We start from the raw sequence: 19,139 nt of genomic DNA, 5'->3' as shown, positions 1-19,139 counted from the left end.
AAGGATTTACTACATCTCTCTCCTTGGAAAAAAAACTATTGTGGGGAGACTGATGGAAAAAGCAGAGTATGTGTATGTTGCCATTAGATAGGCCAGGTGTTTTTAGAGGAAATGTAGAGCACTAAGTGCTGAGGATGGAGGGAGTACTCTCTGTGAGATGAGCTCTTTCTCTCTCATCTGGACCCTGTTATTGTGAGAAAGCAACAAAGCACTGCATTAGGAAGCACAGTGGAGACACACAGCTTTGATGTGAGCTCGGTAACCAAGGCGCAGCGGTGGCCGGTGTGTGAGCTCTGTTCCAATAGCTGTGTTGTGTAATCAGATGTGTTTACTGTGTATTCAAGTAAAGAAGTGGTGTAATTCATCCTCACTAGTGAACACTTATGTGGGGGAAAAAGAAAAAACAATTGATAAAAATGATCAAGACTCTTTATTTGGGATTTTAGAGGTCTCAATTTGATGCTGAAGATTTGATACTTTGCAAAAAGGAAACTCAAATTAATCAGTCTGAAATACAAAAACTTAAAAAAAGTCAGCATGAGATTACTACAATAAATATATAGAGGCTGACAGAATTATATACATTAAATCAATAAGAATAGTAACATACTGTACTCTGATGCGATATTATAAGGGTGTAGAAAAACATTATTTTGATTATTATTCACAAGTCTTAAGGAATATATGTAACATTATGACCTTAAATTTGATTAACACGTGGATAATGTTGCCACAGCCTGTTTAACATAAACTTTTCTCCAAACCTAACCTTTAGGCAAATTTCTCAGTTTCATCGAGTTAAAAACAAAACTTAAGAGAGGATGTCTACGGTAAGCTAAACCCGACACTTCTCATTCTTTTTCTAAACTATATCCAAAGATGAAGGCTGAGCCTTTCTTTTCTTTACCTCCAGGCTTGTGATTGACAGCGCCATGTGCTGCCCCCCTAGCTGCTGCAGTTCACAGCCTCTGTCAGGGGGGTGGCAAACACACAAGCCAGAGAGCGGCTGGCTGCCCCTCAGCAGCAGGGGGCAGAGTTAGGGTGGTACGTTGGGGTGCGTGGGGTCACAGCTCTGCTGACACTGGAGCATTGTTGTCAGGTGGACAGCATCGTACCATACTCAAAGGGAGAGCAGCCCTCCATCCTGCATGTCTGTGCAGCTTACTTTTTCTTTCGCGGCTGGCTGGTGGGCGCTCTCAGCGCGCTGTACTGCACCTGTAAAAACAAACAGGAGTTTGGTCAGAGGCAGGTAATCCGAGCTCAGTGGAGCGCACGGTAATGGCTCCCCTGAGGAGAGCTGGTGCAGGGGAAAGCGAGGCGGGCTCGCCTGTAATGAATCATTTTTTAAACACAGGAGCAGAGGGGATTAATCACAGAGAGGAAGGATTTGAAGAGTCAAGGGTGCCGTACCAGTGTACGCCCCCCTCATTCTGCACCACAGTCACAATATTAGAAACAGACATCAACTGTTGAGATGACCTGCCAGGCCAGTGAGGGAGTAGCAAACTGCATAATCACAAAGTGTGAGCTACGTCCCCTAAAGAAAACTTTGATAAAGCTGAGAATAGTAGCAACTTATTGTTTATGCTGCCAGCATCGGTAAATGTGTAACTTTTCTCAAGCTTTACAGATCGACCCTTGATGGGACTTTGATTTCTTCAGGGGAAAAAAAGGCCTAAAAATAACATTTCAACCTAAAACTTTTACATTTTTCAGTTTTTTACAAATGAAGAATAGTGCAAGATATATTTCCTCTTTACAGAAATTCCTTGATGTTCAAATATATGTGCTAGATTGATTAATGTTATTGAATCATAATTTTCTTAACATTCAAGAAATTAGATTCAGTTGTCCATATTTCCTTCTTTTTTTTCAAACTACAACCAACATCCAAAGAGGGCTGATCATAGGGTAAAGTGAAAAAGAGAAGAGCTGGAATTTGCAAAGTTGCTTTTGAAGCCTGCTTGCTGAGCTCAAACAATACGGTGAATCTGTTGAATAAAGGTAAAAACTCTATGCTAATTAGCTGGTGTCCATTATTAGAATGGGAGATGGAATGTGGGAACAAAGTGACTGCCTCCTGCATCAGAACATGAAACTGTCCTCAGAACTGACAGATGCTTCTTATTTCAGGACAGACACAGCGTTGTCAGAAGTCCCCGTTTGAGGCAGACTTTGTAGATGTGCGCAGGCACTAATTGCCAAGTCACATTTGCAAGAAAGACAGGAGTCAATTTTCAGCCTTTGTGGTGTTTTTGTGTCCATACCTATCTGAGGTTTGAAGTTCTAAGTCAACAAAAACAAAATATGTGGTCTATTGTTTTGGGTCTCCTGTGTATATGATGTTAAGGTTATTTTTCACAGTAAGTAATGAAACACACTTATGATGAATCTTAAGGGTGTTTTGTTTTTTATGATTGGCGCTATTTTCAAGATGTACTTTTTCTTTTAAACCAGGCTAAAAAGTATTGTCTCCATGAGATTTGAAAGTGAGTCGCTTTCAAAGCTCAAACATTGTATCCCAACGGGGGAAGAAGACATACAAAGGATTCTGAATCAAAATGTATTCACCACCTTGTTTTGCCAACTCAGTCAGCCAAATCTCAAACAACACAGGCTCCCTCCAACATCACAGAGAAGTCAGGAATGGCTTGCTGCAGGAGGACATCAAGGGTGCAGCAGAGAAACAGACTGGGGTGAGAGTGTCTTTCCAGATCCAGACTGTCAGGATTTCTCACTGAATTCCGTCTGGCGAGTTACCTGCGAGATGAAGGCACTGTGTGGCACTTCATTTCCTGGCCTAGCAAAAAATCTCAGTCAGAGAACGGCGAGCACCCAGCACCCGCTTTACAGCACCCTGACAGCTCTCCTCAGCTCTGTGATGTAAATGCAAATGACATATCAGCCATGGCTAATATGTAATCACATATGGCACCCAGCAACACGACTGGGGCTCACGACTACATTAATTGACTCCACCACCCTGAAGTGACTGAGGCCACGTCAGAGTTTCTGTGCTGACACAACAGCCGGAGACGTCAGGGGGGCCCATGCCTGCCCTCGGCCAATCACCAACCTTCATGTCACAGTGCTTCAATCAGACAGACAAAATTGCTAATAACGGAGCAGGCTGCAGCAATACGGCTGAGGACAGGTTTGAGCATCTCCTTATTCAGACACTACGGCGACTACAAGGAGCTACACTGAGGAATAATTGGGCCAGGGCTGCTTTAGAGGCGAGAGTCCATTAATAATCAAACAAAGCCAGAGGATATATTTCTGCAACACTTGGGAATTCTGGTACAGCAAATAATGCAGACATCTTTAGGGAATTCCATCCCTATCTGTATGTAAAATTGGACCCTTACCTTTTGAACATCACAAGGCACCCTCTGGAGGAAATTCAGTATTTCATTATTGTCAATAGTATATGGGTTGCGCAGCTTCTTGGTAAATTTGTTAATGCCTGTGAAAACAAGTACACATTAATAAGTAAGTGTGTCATACCAAGCTGCATTACCTGCACTGCTCTGCAGAGTAAAAGAGAATCATTCTAAAAGAGTTATGTAACCCCATCTGTGTACTGGATAGACTTCCAACCAGTGTATCAGTTACTGCCAGTGGTGCAGCGGATCATAGTTGATCTGTGATCAACCCCCCCTCCCCCCCCCCACCACCCCCCACTGTTCAGGCTGTTTGCGATCAACAGATCAATGAAAACTGTATCATGCTGGTGTAAAGTAAATGTGCTGCAGATAATGCCTTGGAGAACTGCAGTAGAAATATGAAGACTGTTTTGAATTTTATTTTAGTGTTGGTGTGGTCAAGAACCTCACAATTAAATTAAATTTCATTTCTTTAGGTCAAGACTTGATTCCATTTCGATTTAATAAAGTGAAGAAAACTGAGGATGTGCACTGTTTAAACTCACAGTTACAGTCATAGAAAAGTTATACATTTTTTGGCCAATCGACGATCTGATCTGTGACACAAATCCATAATCCAATCAGAACTGTGAGATTTGTGATCTGTTGCACCACTTATAACTGTATAATGCAGAAATCCAAATCCAAAGAGACAAATCAGTTACGTAGATGATAACGATAACTTTTCCGAGAAAAACAGGTTTCATATCATAAAAACTTCTTTTTTTCATGCAATCATTTCTAGCCCATCTATATTTACTTTGCACATGGCTTCATACCACAGAGAAAACACTATCTCTGGGGTCTTGTAATAGGGACCATTATATTCACAGTTTGCTCCCGCCTGTACCTCAACATGCAGACAAAGAACCTAAGGACTTAAATATGTGCAAGCAACTTGAAAGGCTTGCCTTGAAACCACAGAGATGGGGGTTAACTGGGGAGGCAGAGGAGTGTCTCAGACTGTGTGTTTTTTGTTTGATATGATGGTTTTTTTTGGTATTGATTGTGTTGAAGGCAGTGTGGAAGTACAGTGGTTGTGGGCTTACAGCTTGAGGAGGAGAGCCTGTTAAGGGCAGCATATCTCCCTGACCACTGAGATGACTGTCTATTCTGTATGACTACAGCAGATAATGAGAGGCTAGACCAGGAGCCTACAGACTGCCCAAGGACATCATGTATTATATACAGCTTACTACTCTACCTCTGCTTTGTTTTCACACAAACCCTGGGCCTTGCCTCTGCTGGGCTCTGCTATATCTGCCCACACAGAACAGTGTAAACCTCTGCAGCTGTCTGATCTGTGTGCGTCTGCAGAGGTGTAGGGATGGCAGGGTTCTGAAATTACTGTACTTCATTAAATCATGGATTTACAGTTAGAAACATTGAATAAGAGTTGTGTTTTGCAACAGTAAGTAACTTATTGCAATATAAGTTTCTCTTTATGCGATTTGGAAGAATGTTTTAGTCTTTGTGAAGAACGATTAGCAAGAAACAGATAGTGGAATTGGTTAGCTTTAAGTATTCATCCGGCACACTTAAATGATTGCATTTGCTTTTTTTATATTTTCAATTTCATGTATGAACTTGTGGCTTGTTGTAGAACTTACCCCAGATCAGCACAAAGTATCGCAGTGGGATATAATATAATAAAACTGTTGCCACAAACAGCACCAAGCAAGCCAGGCATGACAAGAATGGAACAGACCAGTTGAATATGCTGAAAAAAAAAAAAAAGAGAGTCAGTAAAATGTACATTATCATTATTATTAAGAGGTTCATTTTAAATAGAAATACTTCAAGGATGAAATTAAAAATAGTCAAATTACTTCTTGGCCCGCTCTCCGATGTTTGCAATTTCATCCAGAACATTCTGGACAACAAGAACAACTTCCTGCACCATATGTATCTTATCCATCAAACCCTTTTTCCCGGATTCCTAAAAAAAAAAAAAGGAAGAAGAAAAAAAAATGATCAGACAATGATGAGGTACACCGTATGTCAATTGTTGAGCAGGGTAGACAAAGAGCAGTTTATCTTTGCGATGTCATTATGTGTGATTTATCTATTGAATGGCCCATAATGAGCAAACACAGTACATCTTCAGACTCTGCTTTTGAGGATGAGACAGACTCAGTGCTCCGACGCGGTTCTGTGGATGGCTGAGAGATTTCAGCTTTTGTCAGCCACACACAATAGAGCTGCAGCACAAGTGCAGCACAATCAACACTCTCTGGTAGATGAAAAGTACACAAAATGGCCATCTGCAATCAGACAGACTAGATGACCTACACGAGAAGAGGGGGGGGGGGCGCAACAACTTAGGAAAGATTTCATTCCAGAAGCGAGCACAGGATAAGTCTGAACAGGTTTTTCCAAATTAGTGAGATCCTAACGCTTCTGTGCAGTAGAAAAGCCCCGTTAGAAAATCCTTGGTTTGGTACTTGTTCACTCAGCCTCTCGTTTGATTTTTGTCGGAAGTAACACAGCACATAAAGTATCATTTTCTCTAAATACACGTACATAAAAAAAATGAAGTGACTCAATGAGTCAACATGTTAGGGGGTTAAAGGGCTTCTCTTCCCCAGGATCACATCAAGGCTGGAAATAAGGACTAGCGTGAAGCCTTCCAGAGGGAGAGGAGTGACTAAGATAACACAAGCTAAAGAGGCTTGAGAAGCCTCAGATCAAAAGGAGAAAATAATGACAGCAATGATGACAGAGGGTAGGGGAGGAAGAGTGAGAAGGGAAGATGAGTGTGTTTCTTTTATGTGTGTGTGTGGTTGGGGAGGGGAAGGGGGGGGGGGGGACCCTAACAGGAGGCCTGAGACGTCTATATGTTTATGTTACAAGTCAGCCGAAGCCGCAGTCTGTGCATTGACAGCGTCCAGACAGAATGCCTTTATCAGAGCTTCATGAGGCCACCCCTGGGAACACACTCACTGCCAGCACAGAGAGACTCCCCACTGTCAGGCCTGCTCTGCTCCACTAAAGGCGCAGGAAGAGAGCAATTCCCACACTAGCAGAGCCTCCCCCCACTGCGCTCGGGGTCTGGACTCACACTGGAGGCTCCGCATTGTCCAAAAAAGGAAGAACTATCACAAATATGCTTGTTTTGAGATTAAGATCTCATGGTCTCATCTTAGGGGAAGAGGAGTATCTAGGTCTTTGCATCATCTTACTTCTCTCCTCTGTATCGAGGGGAATGAGCAAACCTCGCGTGTTTCCTTGATTCTACATCGGCAGTTCATTAAGCTTTTAATTCTTAGTTTGTTTTGGAAAAGAGGAATACTGTTAGAGTCTGCTAAAAGCCATTAAGATACATGTTGTTGAGCTCCTGCTGGACCCAGAGAGCCGTGCATTGAGACATGATAGCTCTCTTTTTTTATGGAGACTCATTACGCACTCTCATTCCTTTTCATATGTTTCAATGAAACTGGTTAGGCAGTGTAATTACATGATTCAGAATTCAAGCCTCACAGGAGATATGAAGCTAAATTAACTTCAGTAGGTTCATATGTAAAGGTGAATTTGCCCAGAAAAAAAGCGCATCCATATTGTCTTTCATTTCTGAATAAAAAAAAACAGGCAAATAGATGTTCTCTGAAGTATGCATGGAGACAGAGCTCTCATCATCATCATTATTCATGTGATTTAAAAAGTCTCAAAATCCTCCATCTCCTTAGCGACCAAAGCTCCTAGTCTTGCTCCTTCCCACATTAGTCATTTGATGATATTCTTTATCTTTGCTCATTTCTCTTTCACGTCGAACACGATTGCAGAGAAAACAAAAATAAATGAAAGATCTCCTTCGGAAATGGAAAAAGGGATGGGTAAACTGGGGATGGACTAAATAATTCCTAAATGTCTACTGATTAGAAAACCTGTGCGAAATCATGTTCTCATTCCAGACAAAATTGTAAAAGCTTCCTTTTAAGGTGCAGTAATGGAGAACCAATTTGATCTCCCGCGCAAAGGTAAACATACTTTCACAGACATGTGGGGTGTTATCAAAGGCTGGGATAAAAAAAAAAAAAAAAAAAGCTCATTTAGCATCACTTTAATTAGAATAAACGCTGCCAAATTTGAATTCTAGGACTGCATATTTTTCTACTGACTTTTCTGACAAAGATAAGAAGTGCATCTAAATGAAAAACACCTGTGTTCCTGGCAAATTATCTCACATGGAGCTAAAATAAGTGAACAAACAATTTGCTGAGATAAAATGCCACAAAAGCTCTCAGCGGCTTTTAATTAGACGGCGGGTCCGTGTGTGATTTCTCACATATTGAGAGCTGCAGATTGTGACAAAGGCAGTATGTCTGACCGGGGGTCTCAAGGAGAACCAGCGGTGAATGTGGACTATCGGGTGAGAGATGGACTAACTCCCCCCCCACCAGCCCAGTCTCGCAACCCCACACCAGCTCTTCACCCTGCCCCCCTCCTCACTCCCCTGGGCTACACTCTGGGAGCAAGGCAACCCCAGACCAGCAGTGCCAGCCGGGGGGCAATGAAAGAGCTGTTTCATCTCCCCTGTTCATTTCTATTGGAGATCTATGGACTTGTTTTGCCTTTCTGTTTCTTTATGTTATCATTAAATATTATCTATCTGCACAATTGATACCTAAGGCCAAAGGGAAGTCACTTTGCCCACACATAATCTGTAAGCTGTCTCTTTCCCCCCCGAGGACAGATTTGTTCACAGGCAGAGAATCTGTTCTGTATTATCCTGCTGTAACACTGCCTTGCCTTTCGTCTCTCTTTAACGTCATGCCTTCACATTTTTTGCTGCTCTGTCTGAGGTTTGAATATTTCCTTCCTCAGGGGGGGGAAAAAAAAAAAGGGGGGATAAGAACATATTTGAGTGGTAATCATAACCTTCTCAGAGGAAAAAGCCTTTATTCAAATGTTGGAGAAAAGACTAAGGGGAAAAAAAAAAGCAATTGCTTTGAAGTTGTCAAATTTAACACTGATCACTCTTTAACCCCAAATATTTTTAAAGAAGACTTTGATAGGAGGTGTAAAGCTACCCTGCTTGATCTAACTGCATGATACCACATCCAAGTGACAGCGAGACCATAACAACACTTTCAAATAAGCCACTTTAAATTAAAGCTGACAGCTTAAAACAAACATGGGTGACTGCTTAATTAGTAAATGAAAGGAGATATTTCATTTCCTCGGAGTGTGAAAGGGCTTAAGGAGGCTCAAGGAAAACCTTTTAAACAGCTTTAACAGGCGAAGGCTGAGTTCAGAAACGCACGCCACGTATTGAGAGAGTCTTAAAACCTTTCTAAAGCCACCGCCATCTCTCCAACTATTAACGCTCGTCTTTTCTGTGTTGAGATCTCAAGGTAGAGAAAAATGTAATAACCATTGTGTGCAGCAATTGTATTGTATCTAATGCTTAAAGCTAACTCCTGCCTGATTCGATATTCATAAATACACAACATTTTCTGTTTGTTTAAGCACCCGCTTGCCTGTTCATAGCAATGATAGCAAATGCAGTTTCCCCACTTTGTGCGCAAAGACATATCATGCGAGTTTCATCTGTGAATTAGCCCATCCTTTCAGACAGGATTTGGTGGATGTGCCTGTGTTTTTAAAAGAATCTGGCTTTTTTTCGCAGCCCCAGGTCATCACAACAGAATATATTGAGCGCATTATGGATATGAATCCTGGGCCTAGACATGCAGCACAAGGGTCATTGCTTGGAGGCTTCGCGTTAGCTCCACACTTCATTGCCATAAAGCAATAATACACATCCCTGTTAACTCTTCCTGCTTTGCAGAAAACAGTGGGATGAGTTTAATTGAATATTATGTGCTGAGGGTAAGTATAATTTTCAGGCTACTTAAAGACTTCCTGTTGTTTTTGTTTTGCGAGAGACACTAGAGAGACATGTTAATAAACATCACTATTTATGGTTTCTCACAAATGAGCGAGTGAAGCGACTGATAACCTTTGGGGCGATGTGTACTGTTTGCTGCTGTGTTAACGTACTTTGTTCTATTTGTTCTAGCAGTAAAAAGGTCATCCTCAACATCACTCTCCCATTTAAACAATGATGATACAAAAATATCGACTGATTTTGTCCCAAACAGCTGTGCAAAATGTAATTGATGGTGCCGTTTTAATTTGATTTATGGATTTCCAAAGGGATGCAGTGTCTCAGCGGGGCACATTTGCAGAGTGACACTGAATACCCAGAGGAACACAAACAAAAAAAAAAATAGAGCTACATGCTACAACTGCTTCATAGATGTTGCCCTGATTTTGGGATGCATGAAAATATTTCTATTCTTAGTTTAAAAGAGCTTGTGATGAGTCGGTCATTGTCGCTATTCTTAAACAAACAAGACTAACACCTGCAGGGTTCTGTGTAAAATATTTTCTAGTTTCTAAGAAGCAAGGGTTCATTTGTTTAAGAATGCCCGGATATATTTGCTCGAGCAAGAATTTGTACATACGAGAACATTGGACCTTGGTTATTAATTAAGAAATTTCAATAAGAAATGTTAGCAAGGTTCACCCATCTGTCAAAACAAACCATTTGTACACAAGCTTTGAGATATGTCACGGTGAAACAGTTCATGTTTATAGTACATTTAAACATATTTTTATATTAACAGTTTAATCCTCGACCAAAGCATATTATCCTCTAAAATGCTAGAAAGAGACAAGATGAATTACCTTCTCGTCTTCCTCTTCGTCATCACCCGTGCTTATGTTCACCTGAGAGAAAATAAAGGGTAGTGGGTGATTTCAAACGGACAGGACATGTGGGCACTGGAGCATTTTTAACAAACACCTAGTAATGAAATTTTCTTTGAGTACATTCACCCCTATTGGGAGAGGCTTGTTTCCATAGAGACTGCATCACAGGGGTGACCTCACACAAAAGGAGAGGTGAATGAGGGCCTTCCTCACAAGAGCACTGTCACACCAAAGCAATCTCATTTCTCCACAACATAAGCACAGAAAAACAGAAAAGAGAGGGGGGGAAAACACATTTAATTTGGATGCTGTTGCCTAGATCACTTTATATCAAGTCATCCCTGACCCCAATGTGGTGCACACTGTGACATTGCCTGGGAACAGGGCTGTGTCATTGCCGGCCAGAGGGTCACAGAGGGGTGGCAGAGTGTGCACACTGGATATGAGGGTGAGCTTTAGATTCAGCATTGCCCAGGGACAGCATCTTTGCCAACAGCCATAAACACAATCACCAGGGCCGGATACGTTGCTTTGAGGAGGGGGGAGGGGAGGGGTGTGAGTGGGCCAGGCCCCTGGCTGGCCGGTGAGAAGGCTTACAACACAGTGAAATTGGGGGGCAGTCGGAAGTGTGAACAGCATTAACCTTCACAGACATGTGTAGGGCAAACATAATTTCCATAACAGTAGATGGAGGGGAGATGGTGGTGTGTTTATGGAGAACTACAGTCCTGTGTTCACAGATGTGGTGACACTGTATGAACAGACTAAAGGCTATACATACATTTACAGTGATTTTATTTAAGTGGTTCTTACTGCTTGGTGCTTTATTGGGCCCATTGAGACAATGTAGAAACTAGTTAACGAGAGAATACTGCCACACCTGACTGTACTGTGAGATGCATTTCATAAAACATCTGTTGTTATTTACATTGCACATGCAAGTGCAAGAGCTTTTAATTGCCATGACTATAAAACTGCATTAAATGTGCATCAAAAGGATTTCATTCTATGAAGACCGACCAGAGTTGGGTTGCCATATAGATTTCATTTGCACTGTAACAGCATGTGTCTGCAGATGTATATGGAGTTCAGAGTCCTCGTCACTCACCGGGTCTTGGTTGGAGCTGGCCTTCCCCACGGTGAGCTGGAAGTATTGCCAGCCAATGAGCAGAAGCAGGAACAGGGGCAGCATGAAGAGCTCCCAGTGCCACACCGTCAGAAGGAAGATCTGAGGAGACAGGACATGACAGTATAACGCAAAGCTCATCATACTACGCCGAGATTTGAAAGCCCAGTTATCAAATCTGAATGTGCCCGCTCCCAAAACAAAGTATATAATGGATTTAACCACATCCTAAATCTCATGAAAAGCTCTACAGACTGTAAATCCTCTGAGATTTATAGCCGATGGCAACAGATTTTACTCTTAGTGGTTTGAAAGTAACAGACATTCAGAGACAACTTTTAATATCTTGAAATCCTATTTATATACACCAATAACACTGTGCTGGCAGGGTGCCTTTCTGCTGAACAGAAAGTATGACATGGATAGGCATGGTATGCTGTCTTTTAACTAGCACATCAAATCCTCTTAGATGGTGAGGCAGCGAGGCTGTCTGACGGGGCGCATATGGCAACCGGAGAAGCAGTTGCAACATTTACCCCCTCCATGGCGAGGATACTGAGAAAAGCCAAGACCCCTGGTAGAAATAAGATGGATCACACTGAATGAGTAATCCCTCATAATTCTGTAAAGGAGTGGTGCTAAGCACGTTGCACAACACCCACTGCATTTCACAGCAGAGGACTAATTGGACGGCTGCATTTAAACCCATTTAGTGAGAGCCTAATGAGTCTGTCTCCAACTGAAATGATCAGGAACATGTGAGGAGGATCACACCAGCAGGTTGACAGGGATGAAATAAAGATGTCCCCCCACAGCAAGTTGAACCTTCATATCTATTATAATGTGATTATGCGCCAATGCACCCAACATATGGTCCATTTTTGTTTCACAATGTCAATTTTGAAATTTTCCCTCATACTTTAAATACAAAATTGTTCTTTAATTAATGCATCCTTTCAAACTGTGAGATTCTTCCTACTTTTTTGGACCCTTTTCTATTGCAAATTGCATTTCAAATGTTGCGTTTAACTGCAAAGCTAAACTAACACAATGGCAGCACAGTGTAAGCTCAAAGAGCTGGAGGCCGCTCCGAGTATGAACAATATGTTCGAGTTAAGCCTGAGACAGGATGTGAAGCACTGGGGCCTTAAGGCCTCAGTAGCAGGCCTGTAAACAGCAGACTGCTCCTGTCATAGCGACTGTACAGAGTCCATTCATGTTGCTCTGGGGGCCACTCTACCTATTGCCACACAAGGCGTAGGTTCAAATGGCCACCAGGGGAAGGTGAACCATGAGTAATGCAGACAACACTTTGGCCCAACCGCCCTAGGCTTCACCACTGACTGTCTATAATCCCTTAGTGTAACCTGGGAGACCGTATGTGAGCCAAAGCGCCATGCAGCACCCCAGCAGGATGAGCAAGATTTTAAAAAAAAATGTACAACATGAACACCATGTTATAGTTATTTCATATTAGAGCTTGTCTGAATTACATATGCAGCAACAAACTAGAGCTGGTGGGGGATAAAAAAAAAAAAAGGTAAACAATGAATATGCATGATGCACAGAGGAAGGTGCAGTACATACCCTCTCTGTTATGAATAACCTACGTCATGTGTTGTCACCTCAGTTCCCATGAGAGGATTCTAAAGCGACGCTCTCCTCACCCCAGAGGAATTCAGCTGGCTGCTGGACAGGTAGCTTGTCATATTCCCAGTATTCTCATAAAAAAGGAGAAGAAAAGAGGGGAAATGTGCCTGGAGACTGACATGAGCCCAGCAGGAATGTTGAACCTCCTTGCCCTCCCTGCAAAAGCTGCTACATTAACCACTAAAGTCTAATTGCTTGGTCTCTGTCTTCCTGTGGAAGTCAACAGAGGGAGCCAATTCATTTCCACCCAGGGAGCCAGCAGGGAGAATCTGTCACAGGTATTCATAATCGCCCACTAATGCAAATTTCTGCTCACCGCGTTCCGGCTCAGTGGACAAGATAAAAGCCTACAGAAATACAATGCCTTGTGTCTAAACTGAGTGCTTAAATGAGGGTATAAACCAAAACTGTCAGAAATATCTTCTCTCAATTCCTCCCTTATGGTATGTCAGCCCATGTGTTCAGGATTTACATGCTATTTTAACACTAATAAAAAACGGTGGAGAGAAACATCTGGGAAAACCTCTCAGATTCCTTCACTCAGGTGCACAGACTGAGACTCTGCCGTCAGATTTTTGTGCAGTAATGAGCAGAGGCAGGACTATACCTTCCCCCTGTCTCCTCACATTCTCCAGAGTTTCTTGTGAAATGGAGACAGAACTAATTCCCCACTAAGTGGTTTATGTTTTATTAGCAAGCTGCTGAGTGATTAAAGGACATGTTGGACAAAGTGCAACCTTTCAGGCGTAAGTGTAAATTTGTATTAAAAAAATAATCTACATTTTAATTGCCACATAAGAGGAGCTCCATTTCGGTCTTAAGGGAGCGGCAGCAAAACAATTTCCCCCCTCCCTTAACAAATTGCTCATGACAAGCAAAACCTTGAATTTCCGAATTGCTAAGATGTTGCACGGGAGGTAAAACAGTCATTTATTTAACCAAACAGGACATAGAGTAACAAACAAAAACAAGCTTGGTGATAATTAATGATATACCCGAGTATTTTAGATTTATACAAGGCAGAATTGGAAAACGAAACGACTTGTAATTGAACAAGTGTTAGTATGTGTGTCTTGGAGGAGTGTCTCTAATGTAGGAAACCTCCCTTGACAAACACCATTTAGCTGAAAAATGTCTGTGTGATTATGCACAGGGTGCCTAGGGAGGGAAAAAAAAAAGAATGAATTAATAAAACTATTAGCACACGGTGGAGTAGATGATGGAGATGCACTCTCCTTAGCCACCTGTAAGCGCTTGGAGAAGGGGGCAACCCCGGGCAGAGCAATTCTGCCAGCAGGGTTAAGAACAGCCTGACAGATTTGTTTTATAGTGCCATTAATATGATTCCACTAAATGCATTCTTCGCCTTCCCATGCAGATCCCCTGGCCAGCAGAATCCAGCACCTAATAATAAAGCACTCAGCGATTAAAAGTGTGAATAAAATAACTTAAAGCTGAGCAAGCACGGCAGCTCCCACCACCCACACTCTCCCAGGAGAGGGAGAAGGGATCGTAACAGGAACAAAGGGACAAAGACACCATCTATAAGACTTTCTACCATCCTGTAAATTGATTAACAGAAGAGGTGGTGGCCCAGTCTACCAACCCCAACTACTGATTGGCAGACATGGCACCAGACTGCAAGACTGCCAAATGCTCTCCTTAAACACTACATCAGAGAACAGCCCATAAATATATGCATCACATCAGGATATGCTGGTCATGAGACAAATTCATGCCATACAATACCATTACTAGATGTATAAAAAAAGGAAAATTAAGGAGAACCTTTCCACTATTTTTAAGTTGGTCTCTTTCTAAAAAGAATACCCTCATTTTCAATACTATGTACCATCATAAAACACACCAGATTTAATCTTGGCTGTATCTTCACTACTCTCTTCAGTTGCACTCCACTTGGAAAGCTAAACAAAGTGAGAAAAGCGCCAGCCAGCATTATGAGGGTCAGTCATGGGGGCTGTGGACGGATGCCAGATTACATGAACATACACTAAAAGAGTTTAACAAGACTGACTACAGGCTGCAGGGTCTGTGTTTGTATGTATTTGCTTGTCTGTGTTGGGTTTTTATTTGTTTGTGAAAGGACAAAGGACAGAATCCGTGGATGTTACTAAGTACAAGTATGAGATAAAAAAAATAAAATTAAGCAAATTATTTCAAATGATTTTTACTTATAAATATAAATCTCAGCATGAATACTGTTTAACATGATAGGGTTGTAGTTTTTCTGGTTAAAAATCAAGGGCAATAGAATTAATCTGCAATGTGTCCTCAATTAAAATAAAAAGGAGAGATTAATAATGAATCAAAGGCACAAGTAGCAGCTCAGCTCACGCAGGTCTCTTTTTTTTTCTTCAGCCGGGCTGAAACAGAGTCTTGCTGAGGGCTTATGTAGGGGACAGGAGCGGCAGGCTTTAAAGTAGCTGTAAACGCAGAGCAATGAGACATGTAATTTGTGTTGAGCTCGGGCCAGTGTGGGGACAGGCTTTCAGGGGGTTTCGAAGGCAGAGGAAGCACAGATAAGATTTCTCTTCAGGGCAGGTAGAGTGTGTGGGCAGCTATGGCGCTCTGAGCAAACGCTGAATAAATATTTCACATATGCTCAGCTCAAGTCTTATTGACTGGGGAGAGGGAGAGAGAGAGAGAGAGACAGAGAGAAAAAGAGGGAGAAAGAGAAATTGAGAGGAAGAGGGGGGAAATAGAGAGAGGGAGACGATATTGAGTGAGAGCTATAAACTGGGGGAATCTAGTGTCCCTCTTCAGCAGGCAAAAATCAGATGTACCAGTTTTGGAGTGTGATGCAATTTACTTTTCAATTTTGAAATCCAATAAGGAAACAGCGTCATTGATATATATTAACTGTACTTAAGTTATTTGGTCAAGTGTTTTCCTATTTGTTTACAATTGTACTGACATCTAAATAAATAAATACAATTTAAAAAGCATTTTAAAAATAAACACTGAGCCATAAACCTAAAAAAAATATTCCTAAAGGGTAAAGTAAAAACTCTAAAATAAACCATACCAATGCTGCCAAATAGTCCAATTTTGGTAAGTATAGTTTTCACAGTTTTACAAATGCCAACAAAAGCTTTGGTCAGTAATCATTAATAACTTTACTATCCAGCTTTTTATGATATCTTTACAGTGTACAAGTGAGACTAAAAGCAGTGTAAAAAAGCAACCGTGCAAAATAGAACATTAGCATTTGCTCACAGGGGCCAGCTCTGGCGGTTGTCTCCCCAACTGTCTGACACATGCCGGGGCCAAGAGTAGCACCAGTATGAGACTGCAGCAGGGCAGTCAGCGGGGGCCCAGTGGTGCCTGTCAGTGGTGGCTACACTGACCCCACACTCCTGCACTGGCCACTAGTGTTTAATCCGTGTCGGGAGCGTTAACACTGAGCGACCTCCTGGGTGACAGATCTGCCATGTGAGCCTTTTCCCCCCCCGAGGAGGGATGGGAGGGAGTGGCACGGACTCTCTCTCTCCCTGTCAGCTCGGCTCACATGCACGTTAACGCGCCGGGGCCAAGACCGGTCCCCGGAACAGCCACGCACAAGGGCGGACAGGTCGCCGCCTCAGCTGCCTGGGGAGCGGTGTCCTCTGTGACTAGGATTGTGGTGAGTATGTTAAAGGCAGTCATTAGGATATGGCACACATTGGGGTTAAACACAGAGCATACTTCATCTAGGCTGAAGCATGCATTAAACAAAGCATCAGTACAAGAACAAGCGCAGCAGATGCACGGATAAAAAAAACGCTCCTCGGGAGGCAACACTTTTATTCAGTCAGCTATAATAAATCTGAAGGCTCGACACTTGTTTGTTCTTAAAAGTTACTTCATGCTGTTTAATAATGCTTACTAATAATGATGTGATTCACTTCAATTAAATCAAATGTGTTCTCAAAACTGAAATCCATGTCCTTAAAGAAGTGAAAATGGGGAGATTTTCACAGCTCTAATGAAGTGAATATCACCAGAGAAGGCTTATTAATCCCACTAATAAGGGGACATGTTTCAAGGTTACACACAGCGTTGAGCCAACCCAAAGAGCTGTCAGCTGACACACAGTCATTCAGGGCAGCTAAATAATAACACTGTGTTAAATCAGGAGGCTGTGCTGGCCATTCGCAAGTAGTCATAGCCTATCATTTAATAATTAATAGATTTCAGATCTTTTTTTTTTTTTTTTTTTCCACTACTCAACACATTTGCAGTCTGTGAGAACTCCCACAGCCAGGGAGATGGCGAGTGCAACCCCCACGGGACTGAAGAAACCCACTCCTTTAAGGCCTCTAACTTTTTTCCAAGAGAGACAAAAGAGATGAAAAGCAGAAACAAGGAGAGAACTCACAGGCGGGCACGGTTCTCTCAGTGTTCTCACAGAAAGCACGGCCACACTGCATTGCAGTAAAAAAACCACAAATAAGGCAGATCCAAGACTCACAAAAGGATCTCATTTTCAGGGACAGTGTTAACAAGAACAATTATGACAAGTCTGATTACGGCTTTGATCTCGGCTGGGCTGCTGTTCTGGCTAATGGCCCCGACTGCTGAGGCTCAGCACAGGTGGTCTCCTGAGACCTCTGGAGCCAGATCTGACCCTGTTCTGCCCTCCTCTGGGCAGACGACAATTCTATCATCTCTCCCAACAAAAAAAAAAGTGCCCGCAGCAGCTGCCAAGTGTGTTTACAGCTGCACCGCATCAAACATTCATCAAATGCCATCTTTACAGTGTATGATGTGAGGCAATCAGCATTTCACAGGCTGTCAAACGATGTCTAAAGCGGTTGCTACCTGGCAGTGTCAAAAAGAAAACGGTTCAAATACTCACATAAGGTATACAGGTTTCTTTCTAGTCTTAACTCCTGACAGATGAGGTTCCTCATATGTTAAAATATTAATTCTACTTAAATACTTAAAGCGCTCTAATGACAGCAAAGCTCAAAATCAGCTTTCAAGTGTAAATGATCCTTTTTCGTTTTTTTTTCCCCTTCCATTTCATCTAAATCAAAATTGTTCTCAACTTTTAACTTCTGAAGCAGATTAATTTGGCTGGCTAATTCATGCTCATTTAGATTTGTTCCCCCTTACTTTTTTGTTGTTGAGGAAACTTGTCTCTTGGTTTTAATGCACAGAATGGAGGATTTCACTCCCAAGTTGTTCCCACAAATGGCTCTTGTTGGGGGAAAAGTAAGCGATCTCCACAGCGCCGCCACTCATGTTTCCAGCAGTGCTGTAGCTCCATCTACAGGTCCTATTCTTGTGTGCAGCAAAGAACTCTGGGTGACCCCTCTGCAGTCACTGCTGATGTATAGCACATTCATCTCGCTCAGTGTTAGTGAAAAGCACATCTAAAGACGGTTATTTTATGAAGATTTTAGCTGTCACATTTTCTCTCTCTCAGAGAAAGGAACATGCTGTTGTCAAACTATTGAAAGTGCAGATCCCAGGCTCATTACTCTAGCATAAACAAGAGGATGGAGGGGAAAAAAAAAATCTAAATTTCTTGTTTGGATTTCCGTCCACTGATGAAAATGTTTATGAGGATTTGCCAGAACTTTGTATAAACGCGTGAGAAAAAGTTCTCTTTTGCTTTTTTTTTGTTACCTAATTAAAGAAACATTTCTAAAACTGCTTCCCATTGGTTGAAAAATGGAAGGAAACTTCAAACAGAATGGACTCAGCAGATGAGTTTGCACAATCAAAACAGGTAACCTCCTGCACTTGGAAACACTAACAACACTGCAAATATTTCAATTCTATGCAAGGTTTCCCCCAGTAAATGCTAATTTTAAATGTTCCGCCGTGTGAAGTTTTCTAAATGCCACTCATGAGGGAAAAGTTATCTTGATAAGAACAAAGAAAACTTCTCTGAGGGGGAAAAAAAAAAACTGTTTATTTTTTTTCCCATTCACTTGGTTTATGTGAACCTGAGCAGTGATCCCTCATGCAAAAATATGAATACCTTACACACCACACACCAACAACCACTTCATAATGCATACACGAAATCTACATAAACAGGATACAAATGTAGACTGCATGCTGCGTGGAGGTCAGAAAATTGGCCTGTGGGACTGAGTGATATAATGGCTGAGTATTCCTGGTAAAGCACTACGCGAGCGTCCCGCAGTCCCAGTAGAAACCACAGCAGCGGTAATGCATTACAGGATGTATATGGTGTAAAAGGGTAG

General features: G+C 42.0%; 1 protein-coding gene across 2 annotated transcripts in view; it reads right to left on the bottom strand.

Moving 5' to 3' along the window:
* Positions 1-407: 407 nt before the first annotated feature.
* Positions 408-19,139, bottom strand: part of mctp2a (multiple C2 domains, transmembrane 2a) — a 34,074-nt gene continuing 15,342 nt past the window's right edge. For both annotated transcript variants that reach the window (XM_020643561.3, XM_065957280.1), the window contains exons 17-22: positions 11,251-11,370; positions 10,119-10,160; positions 5,255-5,364; positions 5,036-5,145; positions 3,369-3,466; positions 408-1,215 (exon numbers count right to left, since the gene is read on the bottom strand). In XM_020643561.3, the coding sequence (XP_020499217.2) occupies positions 1,162-1,215; positions 3,369-3,466; positions 5,036-5,145; positions 5,255-5,364; positions 10,119-10,160; positions 11,251-11,370 (534 nt within the window). In that variant the 3' untranslated portion in view covers positions 408-1,161. The remainder of the gene's footprint in view (positions 1,216-3,368; positions 3,467-5,035; positions 5,146-5,254; positions 5,365-10,118; positions 10,161-11,250; positions 11,371-19,139) is intronic.

This window comes from Labrus bergylta, chromosome 7, assembly GCF_963930695.1.
Source record: "Labrus bergylta chromosome 7, fLabBer1.1, whole genome shotgun sequence".
Lineage (NCBI taxonomy): Eukaryota > Metazoa > Chordata > Actinopteri > Labriformes > Labridae > Labrus > Labrus bergylta.
This window is presented reverse-complemented; position numbering and strand designations above follow the sequence as displayed.